This window comes from Rhinatrema bivittatum, chromosome 3 (genome assembly GCF_901001135.1).
Source record: "Rhinatrema bivittatum chromosome 3, aRhiBiv1.1, whole genome shotgun sequence".
NCBI classification, from domain to species: Eukaryota; Metazoa; Chordata; class Amphibia; order Gymnophiona; family Rhinatrematidae; genus Rhinatrema; species Rhinatrema bivittatum.
Genome location: NC_042617.1, coordinates 98,092,920 through 98,110,657, shown reverse-complemented (window position 1 = coordinate 98,110,657; position 17,738 = coordinate 98,092,920). Strand labels below are relative to the sequence as shown.

Genomic DNA, 17,738 nt, shown 5'->3' with positions numbered 1-17,738 from the left:
ATTTTTAAAAAACATTTCTGAGTTAAACCAAGAAGAGCACTCTTGTAATATGTTAAGCTAATGTTTAGTCTATACTGTAACATTCAACCTTTCTGTAATGTCACTGCCATGTCATAGATTACATAATACCAAAACATTCTGAACTGAAAATTTTTTTTGAAAAATTCATAGTTCTAAAAGTAATGCTACAAAATAACTTCCATGCTATAAAGGTGATATTACCTGAGTTTTAGAAAAGTCAAAATATAAAGTTAGTGTGCTTCTATTCTGGCTGTAAAAAAAAATTTCTCCACATGAATCTCTCTCTATATACATATGAAAAATAAGAGGGGTGTCTGCATTCCAGACCTGACAACATGATAGTTCTGCCCCTTACAGCAGTGGAATTTGGCTGGTGGGCCGCAGAACTGAAGTAACTCAGGAGGTTGGCAGTAGTCATGCAGGGGAATCCCAGCAACGAAACACCACATACGTGACAGAAGTTAAGACCACATTAAGGGAAAAGGGAACCGAGGTGAGCTCAGGGGGATCTGTGACACAGATGAAAACTCCGAGTGGCAGGGTGCAGTACTGAAGGGATATGGAAGCCTGACATGAGAGGCTGACAGTGATAATGGAAAAAAGGGACCCAGCAGAGAAGCAATGTTGATTGCTTAGGCAACAGTGGTAGGGGAAGCAGAGGAGTCACAGTCTCACCTAAAAAGGCACACACATACATAAACATTGTCCCTCTGTCACTTACATAGACATACAGACTCCTTCTCTCTCATATACACACATCCACACAACTAATTCTCTCTCACCCTGTTATGACCCGCTGCCCGCGGGCCCCCCCCCCCCGCGAGCAGAACTACTCACCATGCTGCCCTTCACCCGACGCGGCAGGACGCCGCGGCTGGAGCCGCGGTCTGTCGGTTGCCCCACGCGGCCTGGAGGCCGTCCTGGATCCTCTCCTCCTCCGCAGTCGAAACCGCGGCCTTCCTGCCCCTCACAGCGGGCCGAGACTGCCCCCGATGTCACCGGCATCTTCGCGGTGCTGAGGCCACATCCCCCGGGCTCGAGGGGTGGCTGGAGCTGCCCCCGGGGCCTCCTGCAGCGGCAGGAGCCGCTGCCGTCGTCAGAGCCTGCGCCTAGGCTCAGTTCTCCTGCTTCAGCGTCTCACATCAGTGCAGGCCGCTGTCTGCGGTCCTGCACAGTTCTCCTGCTGCTCCTTAGGCGCCAGCGCCCGTCTCTCTGCCTGATTTAAAGGGCCAGGCACAGGAAGTGTGCTGGCCCCACCTCTAAGTGGACTTCCTGCTTCAGCCCTATAAAGGGCTGCTCCGTCAGTCTGTTTGTTGCCTTGCATCGGAGTGTCATCCTTCTGGAGGCTCCTGCTTGCCAGAGCTCCATCAGGCCTTCCTGTCTTCTCCATGGAGTTCTTGTTGTCTCGCCATGTCAAGTCTTGTCTTCGTGCCTGAGGTCCCTGTCCAGATGTCTTGTCCAGGTATCCTGATGTTCCTGTTCTGATCTTCGTCCTGATGTCCTGCCATGATCGTCTACATCCTGATGTTTCTGCCTTCCTGGATGTTCTTCCCTGCGTCTTGTATGCGCTCCTAGCCTTCTGACCTGCTGAGCCTTGGAGTGGCCAACAGGTAGGATCCATCCCTGTGCTCTGGAACTTCTGTTCCTGCCAGCCGTCAGAGCTTCGGATGTCATTGGTCCCGACATCGGAGTTCCTCCTCGCCTGGATCTTCCTTGCGCATGTCCCGCTCTCCTCGTGGTCCGTGACCAGCCTTCAGTCTGTGTAGGGCGCCCAGTGGGACAGGGTGGTCCGTGACTCAGTCCCGCAGGTGGGCTGAGTAGGGCGCCCTGAGAGACTGTGCAATTGTCCTTCTGCCCAAGGGTCTTCTGTGATGTCTTCACACTAGCCCTCGTCTGTGTTGCTGCTACAGTTCCTGCCTGGTTCCAGTACCCGAGTCTTGCTACAGTTCCTGTCTACTGTTCTAGTCTGGTTCCAGTTCTGTAAGACTATCATTATGACAGTATTATATTTGTATTTTAACTATAGAATTGGAGAATTATTCTTGTAATTCAATTTGAATATTGATGTTTAATTAACTAGTGAATGCTTGTGGGAGCATCCTTCATATTAATTGGGAATCTAGAGGGACATACACCTATGCACTACACCTGATAAATACCAAGGTTAGGGGTTAGGTTACACTTTTAAGTTCCTCTGTCATGGCTTAGCATCGAAGACTGATTGATGTGACACCTGTCCATTAAAGGTGTCCCATAGAGGGAAATGAAGAATAGGCTGAGCAGAAAACCAAGAACTCCCAGATGCCTTTACTGTATTGGAGCCTGTCAGAGGTGAATGAACTCTGGGTGCTTTCTGAAGCATGGCTTGCAGAGAATCTCTGGGACAGATTTGCTGGCAACAACAAGGGAGAGGCTTATTTTAATGGCCACATTTACTTCACAATGCAGAGAAACTGAGTCCAGGATGCAAGCTTTTATCTTGCAGATGCATGGTGTCAATGAACAGAAACCAATTTGAAAGGAGATCCTATGAGGTGACAGTTTTGAATGAACCCTGGTGCCAACCTACAGAATTTAAGTCTAGCTCTATTCAAGATCCAGACTGCGAGTTGTTTACAATAAACAAAGAAGAACAACAGAAGACAAGAAGAGAATACTTGCATTAAAGCCAGAGTGATACAGGAACTGGTATCAGGGGAGGATGGGATCAGGAAAGATTAGTAAATGAATGATTTTTACAATTGAATGGAGCATGACCTCACAAGCATTTCCTATACATGATAGATTGTCATGACAATGGCCTAAGGTATTTTGTAAGGAAGTCTTTGGCCAGTTACGTCATTCATTCTGGAAGCTTCGAGAATGTTGTATTTTAATTATATAAGTCAGAGCATGGCAGAGATTCACTGAGATGCTAGTTGGTATAGATAGAGGGCACATTGCATCTCCCAGAACACTTGTCTTGAAACAGCTGAATAAATTATATTTTAAAATCTTTTTCTGACTCGAAGTGTTCTGATTTGCCCTGACCGGTGTACACAAATTTATGTACAGTTCTCAGTCCAGCTTCTGCCCTCAACCTCAGGCCAGGCCTGCTGCCCCATGCTGTTCGCAGCAGGTCTGAAAGTGCTCGGAATGGTCAGAGGACCATTCAACTTCCAACATCCTTGGGTGTTGGCCTTGGGGGCTTGCAGGCCTGGCAGAGGGTCAGCCCGCCAGTCACGCTGGAATACGCCGTCACCCCTCGGGTCGGCCTTAGGTGCGCCTGGGGTCGGGCTGAGGCCCAAGGGCACACTAAACCCATCCCGCAACAGGCTTCGAGGCCTTCGAGGCCACAACAGAATGCAAGGTCCCGAGGCCATAACACACCCACCTACCCACGAATACAAGTTCTCTCTTTCTCATGTACATACAACCATATGCACACCCACATTCTTTCACTCACAAAGCACATATACCCTGTCACTCTCACAGACACCCTTTCTCATCATCTTCCTTTTCTCACTCAAACATATATAAACAGCACATTCACGCTCACTCATACACATATACACACATAGCTTCCCTCTCACTCAAACACAGCTTGCCATTCACACTATATCTCATACACACATATACCATCTCTCAAAGCCTCACTCTCTCATGTTCATTCGCAAACACATGTATGCAATCTTCCTCTCTCACACACACAAGCACAGTAAAATTCTAAATTGTATACATGTACACAGGGTTAGGCTGCTTCCAGACACCATGGACACCAATCTACTTTGGTTTTCAGGATACCTCTAATAATATGCAAGAGATAGCTTTGCATTCAATTAAAGATGTGCAAGTTCAGCATCTCATACATTTTCATTTAAGATAGCATGAAAATTCAAGCAGAATGGCTTCCATGGGGGCTAGAGGCTGCCAACCCCTACATGCACAGCCACATTCTCTCTCACTCACCCATGCATACACCCCTCTATCACAGACACAGCCTCCATCTCTCACTTAAACACATACATACACACACATACACATAGATATGTACAGACACACACAAGCTCCATCTCTCACTCACTCACTCCCACATACACTTCTCTCTGACTCTCTCATACACATACACCCAGTCACATTCTCATACACACAAACACATATCTGTGCACAGAACACATGATTTTACTAGTGCACTATAAATTAAGAAAGTAGCATAGAATGATTTGGAAATTGAATAAAATACATTTTCTGCTACTTTCTGAGTATGAATTAGAATAAACATGATCTTTCACAGGTAGAAACAACAGATAATGTAATATTTAGGTCTACAGTATGGTACTGTTGGTACTGGAGGGATGACCATGTGCTATAATCTTGGGCTGAAAAAATATTTACAGTATATAACATTATTTTTAAAATCTAAAGATAAATGAAACATTTGTAATTATATTCCAATGAAAAGTTTTGTTAACAGCACATCCAATATAAAGTATCAGTGACTCTTTTGCCATTTTTACCTTTGGTACAGCTGTAAAACGTATACTGTTGATCAGGGAGCATTCTAATACTTGTCCTTCCTAGGATAACAGGAGAAAATATATGAGCTTGAATTCCTACTGCAATATATGACAACACACACAAAAAAATTGCTATAGAAGTCTTGAACTCATTACAAGAATAAGCACCAAGGTGTTGTATTTCATTTTAGATCAGACTATAAGCATGCTAGAAAAAAAAAAAAATCATGAACTGCATCAAAGGTGATTTCTGAGATTATACACAAAATAGTAGGTTGAATTCAACCTCAGAGGTTTGGGGCTCCACTAGATGAATAGCAGCTGAATACTAGCTTTTAAAAGAGGGATATTCAGCAGCCATTCAGTGTGTTTTGCTGTGAGCACACAGTAGAAAGGTGAGTAATCAAATTAAATGTCATGATATATTTCAACATTCTTCAAAAAAGTTATTTGGAATGTGCAGGAGGCAGAGCTTACCTATCCTCTCCATTATCAGGCTCTTCCTCCACCCCCATGTATAAATAGCTATGTAGTTTTTATTTCCTTCCCTAAAACCTCTACCCCAAATGTATTTAATTCAGCTCAGAGAAGAGTAAGTTCAGGAAGCCTTATCTCCCAGTATTTCCAATGAAATAATTTCCTTTTACAATATCCAGTTCCATTGGAAAAAAGTTGAAAAATACTCCAGAGGCTTTTATACTGTGCATGGCCACCTGACCTGTTTATGTGCACAGGGTTCTGCTCCTCCAGAGGCATTGCGAGGGCTTTAAAGGGGCACCAGTGCATCTCTCTAGGAGGATAAAACACCCTCTGGGCCGTGGAGAACATTGCACTGTGCCTTCAGTAATGTAGGTGCAGTGGTGGCTTTAAAGAGATGCCACCACCCAAACCAATCCAGGAGGATCCCCCTCTCCCTGGCCATGGAGAGAAGAATGCTGCCTTACAGGGACACTGTCAACGTCTTTAAAAAGGCACTGCTCCTCACAGCACTCAAGGGGGGGGGGAACCCTCTGCCCCCTCCTGGCCACAAAGAGTGCTGCTCCACCTATTTGTACAGAGTTCTATCAGTGCTAAATCCAGCTCTAGTAGCATGATGGGTGTAGCATATTGTGGCACTTGGTGTTTGGAAAGAAGTACTGATATATATCTCAATATGCTATTCAGAAATGTCCCCCTTCCCCAGACTCCTTCCGTTCATATCACTTTCTTACATTCACTCTCAGAAGCAAATGTTTAGCACATGGGAGGCAAACCTATGGGTGTCAATCTGATGACTCCACATTTCTGCAATGTTGTGGATATTACTTGCTTGGGGTTTTATCTTTTGTGGTTCCAGTGGAGCTGGATGGCTTTCCCACCCAGGCCTTGGTGGACTCAGCAAGCATAAAAACTCTCATTCAGAGGGAATTAGTAAAGAGAATACAGATCAAGTATAAGAAGACTGTGACCTTTTTCTGTATCCACAGAGTCCAGCAACAATACCAAACCAGCCAGGTCTTGTTGAAGACCCCAGCTGGACAAGTTAAGACAGAAGCAGGAGCACTCCTCTGGCTCCCATACCCATTGCACTGCAGCATGATTATCCAGACTTTGGGACTCTATGGACTTCGCTTACAACTGGTCCAACTAGCTCCAACAATGATGAAACTTCGCTCCCGGAAGTCTGGACTTATGTTAAAGATTTTAAATACTTAAACTCTATAGACAACACTGGCAAAAGAAAGATAACTGGGTGGCAGCTCTGAGTCAGAGGAAGGTTCCCAAGCCCTTCAGGATCCCAGAGTTATCCACCCTGACTGGGAGGGAAAGGAACACCCCACTAACATTAAATGGGCCCATAGAGAAAATGAGTCTCTTAAGTTTGCCCAAGAAACTAATGGTAGATGAAGAGTTAGTCCCTAGAGCATATGGTAGGAACCCAGCTCTCCCCTTCTTTACAGTGAAAAGGGACATATTATACCGAGTAGCAAAAGGGAATCTAGAGGGTGAAACTTTTCAGCAACACTTGATACCTCGGCCTTACTGCCAACAAATGCTGCAACTAGCCTCAGCCACCACCTAGAGGGCCACTTAAGGAAAGAGAAAACTAAAAAACAATCCTGGCCCAGTTCTATTGGTCTGGCTTGTGTGAGCAAGTCCAGAATTAATGTCAGTCCTTCCCTACATGTCAGCTAACTATACCTGCTGAGGTTCAAGCAGCTCCCCTGGTGCTAATGTTTATTATAGAAACTCCATTTGAAAGAATTGTTATGGACCTGGTCAAACCCCTGGAAAGTCCAACTGAGGGAATCTATACATTTTAGTCAACCTGAACTATGCTACCAGGTATCCAAAGGCTGTACCCCTGAGGAATATGAAAACTCAAATGGTAGCAATGGTCTTAATGGAGGTCTTCTCCCGGGTTGGACTTTCCAAGAAAATATTAACTGACCAAGGGACCCTGTTTGTGACTAAAGTGATGAAAAAAGTTTGTGCCTTATTGGGAGTGAAAATCTTGCAGACTTCAATTTACCATCTGCAAATTGATGAGCTGGTGGAATGCTTTAACAAAACCATCAAGCAGATACTGAGGAAGTTTACTGAAGAAGACAGAAAGAACTGGGATTTATTTTTGCTCTATGTATTATCTGTAATCCAGGAAGTTCCACCTAGCTCAACAAGCTTTTCCCCATTCAAACTACTATATGGGAGATCCTAGATGTAGCCTGGGAAACTTGGGAGAAGGTGCTGACCTCCAGACAGAACCTGGTTGACTTTATAATCCAGATGCAGGAATGACTAAGACGGGCAGGAGAAGATGTGCACCTTTTTCTATGGAGAAGGCCCAGGATACCCAAGTCAAGAATATAACCGATCCAGTGTTTAATGGGTCTTTCAGCCCAGAGACCATGTTCTCATCCTCTTACTAATTTCAGAAAGTAAATTATTGTCCTGCTAGCAGGGCCCTTATGAAGCAGTGGAGGAGATAGGTCCCTAGGACTACAAGGTGGCCCAACCAGATAAAAAGAAGAAGGTCCAAATCCTCCTAAAGAAGTGGGTCATAATGACGTGCAACCTTGTCCAAGGAGATAATTTTTGCCCAGAAATCTCACCAAACCCTGGACCTCTACAAGTTACTTTTGGGGGATCAACTCTCTGCCTCAACAAAGATGAATCTAGACCAGGTTGTAAGCTGGAATAAGGATTTCTTTTCCATTATTCCAGGTCAAATTCACCTCTCTTGCCATGATATCATTACTTCTCCAGGAGTGGTGGGTCAACAGTGGCCACATTAGATTCCAGAGGCCAGTTGTCATATAGTAGAGGTTAAGGTGAAAGAGATGCTCCAACTCAGCATAATAAAAGAGTCCAACAGCAATTGGTCCTTGCCCATTGTACTTTTTCTTAAACCAGATGGCAGTATCCAGTTTTGTAAAGACTTCAGAAAAGTCAATTAGGCCTCGAAACTCAATGCCTACTAGATATCCCACATAAATGAACTCATTGAGTGGCTGGGAACAACACAGTTTATCTCCATGCTGGACCTAACAAAAAGATATTGCAGGTTCCCTCTCACATCGGCAGCAAAAGAGAACACAATTCTCTCTATTCCTGGAGGACACTTCCAGATTATAGTCCTTTCTTCTGGATTTCATGGAGTACCAGCTACATTACAGAGGTTGGCTGACCATCCACTATACCCATACAGGTCTACACCACGGCCTATCTTGATGGCATTGTTATATATATAGTGGCAACTGGGAAACAAACGAGCAAAATACACTCAGTGCTTACATGCCTACGGAAGAAATGCCTGCTAGGTGACCAAGTAGTACAATACCTAGGATACTCCCTTGGGAAGGGGAAGGTCCATCCCCAAACATGAAAAATAGAAGCAATCACTTCAAGGGAGGCCTAAGATGCTTCACTCCCTTCAAAAACGGACTACATCAGGATGAGATGACAAACAAATACCATTCACCAGGCCTCTGAAACAAGCAAGAGCTGCAACCTGTACTTCAAGGAATTAAGGGCCAAGCCTTTATTCAATCCATCCTACAAAAAATACAGAACGAGAGGGATCTTAACTGAACGAGGAAGAACACCCTGCTCCTCACACCAGGTCTCAAAATCTCTCCAAACCCACACATAAGCCAAGGAAGTGGAGAACTTGTGAGTGTGGAATAAACTGGCATTCACCACACAGAAATAACCCTGCTTTAACAGGCGAGCCCTCTCATCGGCCAAACTGTAAGACAGAATCGAGTTGTATCCTCGTGACAAACTGTTCCCTGCTGTAGCAGATCCTTGTGCGGTGGAAAACAAAGGGGGGCCTCCACTAGGAGCCATCGCAAATCTGCATACTATGGATACCTGGGTCAGTCCAGCACCACCAGTAGTGCTAGCCCCCTGTGGCCTTCAATCATGCGAATTATCTTGCCCATCAAGGGTCACAGAGGAAAGGCATAAAGCAAACTGTCTTTCGGCCAGACTTGTACAAGCACATCTATTCCCAGGGCCTATGGATCTCTCCTGCGGCTGTAGAATTGAGGAACCTTCGCATTTCGAGAAGTCGCCAGCAGGTATAGGAATGGAAGTCCCTAGTGATCCACAATCTGCTGAAACACCTTGGCTGACAACCCACACTCTCCTGGGTCCAGACTCTTCCTGCTGAGAAAGTCCGCTCATATGTTGTCATTTCCTGCAATGTGAAAGACTGAGATCATCTGCAGATGACCTTCCGCCAATTCCATTAGCTGGTCTATTTCCTGTGAAACTTGTTGGTTCTTGGTTCCTCGCTGGCGATTGATATAGGCCACCATCGTCACGTTGTCTGACATCACGCGAACTGCTTGATTCCGCAGCCTGTGGCTGAACTGCAAGCATGCCAGCCGCATTCCTGGGCTTCCAGGAGATTGATGCTCCAGCGGGACTCTTCGGTATTATAATGCTCCTGGGCCATTAACTCCAGTGAGCCCCTCAACTGTGGAGATTCGTTTCTGTTGCAAGTACCAACCAGGCCAGAGAGGACAAGGGAACTCCCTTTCTCAGATGATCCTCCTGCAACCACCACTGGAGGTGGGAGCAGATTTCAATCGGCAAGTGGAGCCAAACCACATAATCTTGAGATTGCGGGTTCCAACGAGATAGCAGAGAGCACTGAAAAGGACACATATGCACCCTTGCCCACCCTTCCAGTGTAGCTGCTATCAGCCGAGTACCTGTAGGTAGGACCACACCGTCAGGCGTATGGTGTTCACCAACTGATGCACTTGAGACATCAATCTCCTGATCCGAACTTCTGGTAGGAAAACTCTGTCCTGTCCCATGTCGAACCGGACCCTCAGATAATGACTGGGAAGGCTGAGGATTGCTCTTGGTCAGGTTCACCACCCAACTGAGCTCCTGCAATAAGGAGATAACTCTGTGTGTCACCAGGCAGCTCTCTTCCTGAGATTTGGCTTGAATCAGCCAGTCATCCAAATATTGGTGCATCAGGATTCCTTCTTTTCACAAGGCCGCCACTACTATCACCATAAACTTGGAAAATGGGAGCGGTGGCTAGACCAAAAGGCAGCGCCCAAAACTGATAATGGTGCCCCAACACTGCAAAGCATAGAAAGTATTAGTGTTCCTATTGGATGGGAATATGAAGGCAAGCCTCTGACAGATCCGAGGAGGTCAGAAATTCCCCCGACTGCACTGCCATTATCACAGAGCATAACGTTTCCATTCCAAAATGAGTCACCTTCAAGTAACAGTTAACCCTCTTGAGATCCAGGATCGGACGAAAGGAGCCCTCCTTTTTGGGCACAACAAAATAAATCGTATATCGCCCCATACTTTCTTGAGATGTGGGCACTGGAACCACAGCTCTCAGTCTGAGGAGCCTTTGAAGTGTGAACTCCACTGCCTGCTTCATCTCCTGGGAGTGGCAAGGGGACACCATGAACACGTTCTGAGGAATACTGCAAAATTCCAGTGCATTCCCTTCACATATCACCTCCAGGACCCACTGGTTCAATGTGATCTTGACTCACCTCTGATAAGAGAAAGAGAGATGTCTCCCTATTTCCTGTTCTGGAAGATGGGTTGGCAAACCTTCACTAGGAAACTCGGGAAGGTCCACCACCCGAGTCCTGTTGGGGATGAAATGACTGAGACCTACCGAAAGGCCAAGTCTGCTGAAAGGTATTCCCTCTGTGGGGATGAAAACGCCTCTAACCCTGGAAATGACCCCTCATACCAAAGAGGCACTGTAACTGTTTCTTAACCTCTAGCAACTGAGGCACTGGAGACCCGCCCCACTTACTAGCCAGTTTCTCCAACTCACTCCCAAACAAGAGCGAGCCTTTAAAGGGCGTCTTGGTAAGATTGTCTTTGGAAGCTGCATCAGCTGTCCAATTTTGCAACCAGAGTTGACGCCTGGTCGCTATTACCGAAGCCACTCCTCTGGCTGAGGTCCGAACCAAATCACAGCCTCCGACTGCTCTGGAAGTCCCTCCAGACTTATCAACCTTCTGAGTGATCTCGCCACTAGGGCACAACAGGAGGCAATCTGTAAATTCATTACCACTGCTTATGAATAGCCTCAATCCTTCTATCATGTACATCCTTCAAGGCTGCTCCTCCCTCTATGGGGATAGTCGTTCACTTAGGAATGGCACATACCAGAGCATCTACTTGGGAAATCAAAAACACTCTCTCAAAGCCGGATCCAGGGCTTCCAAAGTACAGCCTTCCAAAGTCCAACTCCCTTTAAAATTTGCCTCTGGGGCATCCCATTCCAGATCAAACAAATTCTGAATGGCATCCAACACAGGTAAAAAACAAGAGGCTTTATGTAAGGAAACCAAAATGGGATTCTTCCTCGGCTCTGACATAGCATCTGAACCAGGGACACCCAGCTGTTTCAAGGTCTGGGAAATCAGAGCTGGCAGTTCATCTCTATGAAAGAACTGCAACATGGTTCAATACGGTTCCAGCTCTGGAGGAATTTCCCCATCTTCCAGGGAATCAGGATCAAACTTATCATCAGCGCCATTCGGATTCCTGTCAGGAACAACCGCAGAGAGCCAAGGCAAGTCCCAGTGCTTAAGCATAGGACTGAAAGAGGGAGGAGCCACCAGCTGAGAGTCCCACCAGACAGAAATGGGGGAAGCGGAGGACTGCACCTGAAGAAAGGTTTGTAAACCTTAAAAAAATTCCACTCAAGAAAATGCAACTGGGTCCAGACCAAGCTCAGAAGGAACTGGAGCTGGTCCCACAGAACTGCTCTCGCCAGCAGAGGAGCCAGTCAAGGGGGAACCAAAATCTAGTGTCCCTCCAGTCAAGGCCATGACCAACCCATCATCAGAATGGGAAAAGCCAGGCTTAGCAAAATCCGAGGAAGACAACTCTCTCTGAGCTTCTGAGCAGCGCTGACACAAGTTAGAAGCCAGGTCAGGCTGAGAAGCCCAAATATGACAGGCAACACAAATAGGAAGACGCTTAGGCCTCTTGCTTACCGGCGCCATCACTGCAGTAAATGTGCATCAGAACGGTTCGCGCTCAAAAATGAAATGCGCCCAAAAAAATAAGTGCCTAGAAGATAGTGCGGCAAGGCTATCCTATGTGCCAAGTTAAGCGCATAAATAAGTTTGTGCGCGTAAAAAAGCGCTCCCAAAAACCGAGCGCATAACGCGTGTGCAGAGCCAATGCACTGACAGCCTATAGAAGTTAGCAGAACACACACAAGAGCATGCAAAAACAGCCGCTGTACACGCGGTGTACAAGAAATAAGCCTACTTGCAGGGCCTAGCCCACCATGGGACCTCATCCCACCAGGATGCCCAGTTCTCCAACCCCAACGGAAGCGGGAACAAACATTTTACAGCGCACTGAGAATGGAGACCGGAGGAAGTCCTGAAACCCCTCTGTCTCTGATTCAGGGTAAAACTTTCTCCTTTTTTTTATCCTTATCTGAGCTCAGCGCTTACCGGCTGAATACAGAAATGGTCTCCAGCTGTGGGGGAAGAGGGCATCTGCCGTTACCGCTGTGCTCGGCCTCTTGCACCTGCTGTCTTTCAGCTGAACTAGCAGCTAAGTCCACGCTGGGAAACCCATCTGAGGGACCACGGAAATCGCCTCAGGAATTCTCAATTGGGGGAGGGCCCTTTACGTATCACCGCAGGAGAGCGGGGCTTTCTTTTCCTGAATTTAGAATTTCAAATTTCTCCTTTCAAAAATCTTGAGGCAATCCCCATAGGGAGATGCACATCCGCCATCTGCTGAAGATGGATAATACTAGCAGGCTAGGGTCACTGCAGGGCTATATATATAGGGGTAGATTTTCAGAGCCCTGCTCGCCTAAATCCGCCCAAAACCGGGCGGATTTAGGCGAGCAGGGCCCTGCGCGCCGGGAAGCCTATTTTACATAGGCCTCCCGGCGCGCGCAGAGCCCCGGGACTCGCGTAAGTCCCGGGGTTTTCGGAGTGGGCGTGTCGGGAGGCGTGTCGGGGGGCGGGGCCGGATTGCGCGGCGTTTCGGGGGCGTGCCGGCAGCATTTTGGGGGCGGGTACGGGGGCGTGGCTACGCCCCGGGGCGGTCCGGGGGCGTGGCCTCGCCCTCCGTACCCGCCCCCAGGTCGCGGCCCGGCGCGCAGGGGTCCCGCTCGCGCGCGGGGATTTACGCCTCCCTCTGGGAGGCGTAAATCCCCCGACAAAGGTAGGATCGGGGTTTAGACAGGGCCGGGCGGGTGGGTTAGGTAGGGGAAGGGAGGGGAAGGTGAGGGGAGGGCAAAGGAAAGTTCCCTTCTAGGCCGCTCCGATTTCGGAGCGGCCTAGGAGGGAACGGGGGTAGGCTGCGCGGCTCGGCGCGCGCAGGCTATACGAAATCGATAGCCTTGCGCGCGCCGATCCAGGATTTTAGCCGATACGCGCGACTATGCGCGTATCTACTAAAATCCAGCGTACTTTTGTTTGCGCCTGGAGCGCAAACAAAAGTAGGCTGTTCGCGCTCGTTTGAAAATCTACCCCATACTGTGATATCAGCTTGCTCCATCTCCATCTGCTGGCAGGGGAGCATAAACTCACTGGTCCTGAGTCCAACTGTCTACATGCTAGGAAAAAGTAAATTATAATAAAAATAGTCAGACCACATTAAATTCTGTATACCTAAGGATTTCACAAGCTTACTAGTGACTAAGCTCTAGACTTAAGGACTAAATCCTATGTATGACCTACCGAATGACTTGGCAAATCAACTTGCTGGATTAAGTCATTATCCTGAGTTAGGTCTACAAAATTCTTAGAAATAGTACAAGTAAAATCATCAGTATATAAATTAAAATTCCCCACAATAATTAAAAGGGGAGGCATATCCATTAAAAGGTCATGAGGTGCATCTAATGTACCCAAATCAGTACCTGATGGATTGCAAATGACCGAAAAAAAACCTGCCTTGGAGATACATTTAGTTGACGCAACAAACAATCCACCTAGTTTGGTTTCTCAAGAGGGACTTGTGATATGGGTCATTAAATCATAGCTAACACTGGCCACCCCTTTCTTTTACCATTCTGAGAGTGAACAAAAAAATAATAGCAATCCTTTGGGCATAAATGCATCAAAAAAGACGACAACATTTTTGTTACTTAGCATTTCTTTTTTCTCCACAGGGGCTGGGTAGGAATGAGAGTGCCATGTTTACTGAGCCTCTAGTTATGCTGAGGGACTTGTGACCTGGACTGGCCACTGTCGGAGAAGAGATGTTGGATACATTGAACCTTGTTCTGACCCATCATGGCACTTCTTATTTCCTCTTGGCATTCAGATGTGTCCATTTCTTTGAATACGGCATGGTTACTTCCATGATCTCTGACATGTTTCCCTGCTCAAAGCACTAAGTAGGAAGTGTGCAGGGCACCCTGGCCTAGGAAGCATTATGTCAATCTATATGCATGATGGCTATGTTGTATAAGGTGAAAGGGGGCTTGCAGAGCAGAACGTTTTGAAGCAGACTATGGCATGACTGCAGTTTTAGATCACTGGTGTGTGACAGATTAAGCTTCCTTTACTCCAAGCCTTGCTATCCTGTGTGGCAAGAGAGTTATATAATTGTGAGGTCATGACAACAATGCAAGAGTTGAGGACTGCTCAGTGTGTGTAAAGGAAAGTTGTGAGGTTAGTCTCCTGTTAATAATGTCCCTTCATGGAGAGTATGGCGGTGAGTGAAAGATCCCATACGCTAATTATACAGAACAAAACACATGGATTTTTTCTTTTGTTCATCATATCCTGTACCTTTCTAAGGCACTGGCAGTTTGTTTTGTGATTGTAATAAACTTATTTTTTCCTCATGGGTAGTTTTTTTCCAATTTGTTTGTTCTGCACACACCATGGCGGGAATGAACCTCATTTGTAAGCCAGGAAATATTAGTATGATCTCAGTCTCTCAAATGAACTACTAATGCCTTCCTTAATACTTGCATTGCTGCAGAGAACCTCTTTCTGGAGTTTATAGGATGTAATATGTACAGGCAACATATCAAGGTGCATTCAGAAATTCTTTTTAATCAAGATAGCGGCACCGAATAAAATTGGAATTATTTCTGTATCTTTCTGCCACATTTCCTGGCATCTGAAACTATTAATAATCTTGTTTTCCCAAATATAGTACAGATCGGTACTGATATTTCTATTAGCGATGCTGTTCTTGTATTTTTCTACTTTACCACAATGTCCAGCTTTTTGTAGTTAGCTTTAGAATGCCTACAATTCTCTAAGCATTTTTCTGGTACAGTGATGTCATGGTGTTTACACAGTTATAATTAGATAAGCTGGGCTATCTTATTGTGCTTTTCTGTACAAAAGCCTTCTGACATCAGTATGTCGCACCCAGCAATGAAATGTGTAGTTTTGTGCAACAGAATCTGCATTTGTCTGCATTTTTTTTCTGTTTGTTGAGACCTACAGTATCTTATTCATAGTCTACCATCCTGAGCTACAATTATTCTCTCATCTTTTGGTTTCTCTTTTTCACCATTTCTGTATCAGGCTTTGAATTACGCGTGGTTGCCGAAGTAACTCTTTATATTTTCTCACTGTAATTGTGCATTTGCCACTCATTTATTTTTTCCCCAATCCGTGTAGGGGCTGGGTTTCTCCCCATTAATTCCTATGGAGCCAATGCAAATTAAGTGTTTTATAAAGTACAAAAGCGAAGTGGTGTGAACATTAACGTGTGGCCAGTAGTTTATGAGTTTCATGCACAGGGAAATGGGGCAACAAATGCTTTCCTTGGCATGGAACAGGGCAGGCTTGAAATGTCTTATATTCTCATTATCACCCAATTTACACTTGCTCAGTCTCTCCTGAAATCTCTTCTCCAGCTTTGAATAGTGATTATTTTTATTTGCCATCTCAGCCTCTTTCCTTGCCTCACAATGGGTGAATCGACTCCACAATATGGGGAAACACCACACATTCTGTGAACATGATCAAATATTAATGATCAATAAGAGAGGGCAAAAGACATTAGCATATAAAGTATATTATTATTAAACTTAGCTTTGATGTTTTTATACCTTTCCTTCACTTTTCCATGTCAGGAAGAAACCAAATTCATCCACTTTAAAAAGACAATTAGGTTCAAAGACAAAAGACTCCTGTAAAAAAAAGAAAATAAATTACAGCTCTGGTAAACAATAAACCATCATTGTATGAATTTTGTTTCATTTGATTTTGTTCTTAAATATTTGTAGATAATGTAAAACTAAATATAGGCCCATTCTCTAAAGTTTCTCCCCATTCTGTGACTATGGGAAAAGACATTGATAAATTAGGAGCAGATAAACATAATAGGGGTTGATATTCAGCTGCTATCTGGCTGCACAAGTTAGCCAGATATGGTTATCCGGTTAATTGGGATGAATAGACTCAGCTATCTTAGAGCTAGATGGATAAGTTTATTTTGCTCACTTTAGAACAGCTGAATAGCAGTTCCAGACTTAGAACAGTTAATCAAATCAGATAGTGCTGAATATAAGCATTTATCAGGCTAACAGGGTCAAGAGAGAGGGAGAGCGAGAGAGCCTAAGCGTCTGTAGAGAACAATATGTCACTCAAGGGAAATTAACCTAACCACACCCCTTTTTTTACTGCATGCGCTATTTCTGTTATAGTTAAATCTAGGAGTAAGTTAGCAGGAAAGTGATCCCGCTCCAGAACGCTCCCATCCTGCCTCTCACTTACGGGCCGATACAGTAAGGAGCGGTAGGAAGAGCTGCGTTAGTGCCGGGCACACCTGCGTTTGCCGCACGCACAGTCCGGCTCACCTACCGCTCAATACTATATTTAAATAGCTTGCAAATGCAAGCCACGTCCAAGAAGCGTCCAAGAAGGGTTAGGCCCGCGTAACCCATTTTACTGTATAGGCGCTTTATACAGCGCCTATACAGTATCCTGGGTGCGCTGGTACCTGTCATTTCAAATGTCATTTCAAATGACAGGTACCAGGAAGTGGATGGTCCTCTCTCCCTCCCTCCTGAAGCAAGGCGCAGGGCAAAAGTTAAAAGAAAAGTGAATAAAGAGTAATAAAAGTAAACTTACTGGCGGGAGCTGGCGGGCGCGCGTTCATCGAGGGAGGCGGGAGCCGGCGGGCGCGCATTCATCGAGGGAGGCGGGAGCCGGCGGGCGCGCGTTCATCGAGGGAGGCGGGAATCGGCGGGCGCGTGTTCATTGAGGGAGGCGGGAGCAGGCGGGCGCGCGTTCATCGAGCTGGAGGGAGCCGGCAGCGAAAGCGGCCTCCAACAGCCCCCGCCGGCGGGGAATGAATGCACACCTGTATACGCCTGTGCAATTTGGGCACTCAAGGCGTGACGTCACACGTGATGCCAAACGTCGTGACGTCACGCCTTGAGCGCCCAAATTGCACAGGCGTATACAGGTGTGCATTCATTCGCCGCCGGCGGGGGCTGTTGGAGGCCGCTTTCACGGCCGGCTCCCTCCAGCTCGATGAACGCGCGCCCGCCGGCTCCCGCCTCCCTCAATGAACACGCGCCCGCCGATTCCCGCCTCCCTCGATGAACGCGCGCCTGCCGGCTCCCGCCAGTAAGTTTACTTTTATTACTCTTTATTCACTTTTGTTTTAACTTTTGCCCTGCGCCTTGCCTCCTTTTTCGCTTTCGTTGCTTCGAGAGGAGGGTAGAGAGGACTGGGCTGCCCCTTTTTCGCTCACCGGCCAGGGCAGGTGAGCGAGGGC

At 46.3% G+C, this 17,738-nt stretch overlaps 1 protein-coding gene across 2 annotated transcripts in view; it reads right to left on the bottom strand.

Moving 5' to 3' along the window:
* PLCB4 (phospholipase C beta 4) overlaps positions 1–17,738 on the bottom strand; it is an 855,807-nt gene that overhangs the window by 400,920 nt on the left and 437,149 nt on the right. For both annotated transcript variants that reach the window (XM_029593509.1, XM_029593508.1), the window contains 2 exons: positions 16,063–16,143; positions 4,518–4,577 (listed from right to left, as the gene is read on the bottom strand). In XM_029593509.1, the coding sequence (XP_029449369.1) occupies positions 4,518–4,577; positions 16,063–16,143 (141 nt within the window). The remainder of the gene's footprint in view (positions 1–4,517; positions 4,578–16,062; positions 16,144–17,738) is intronic.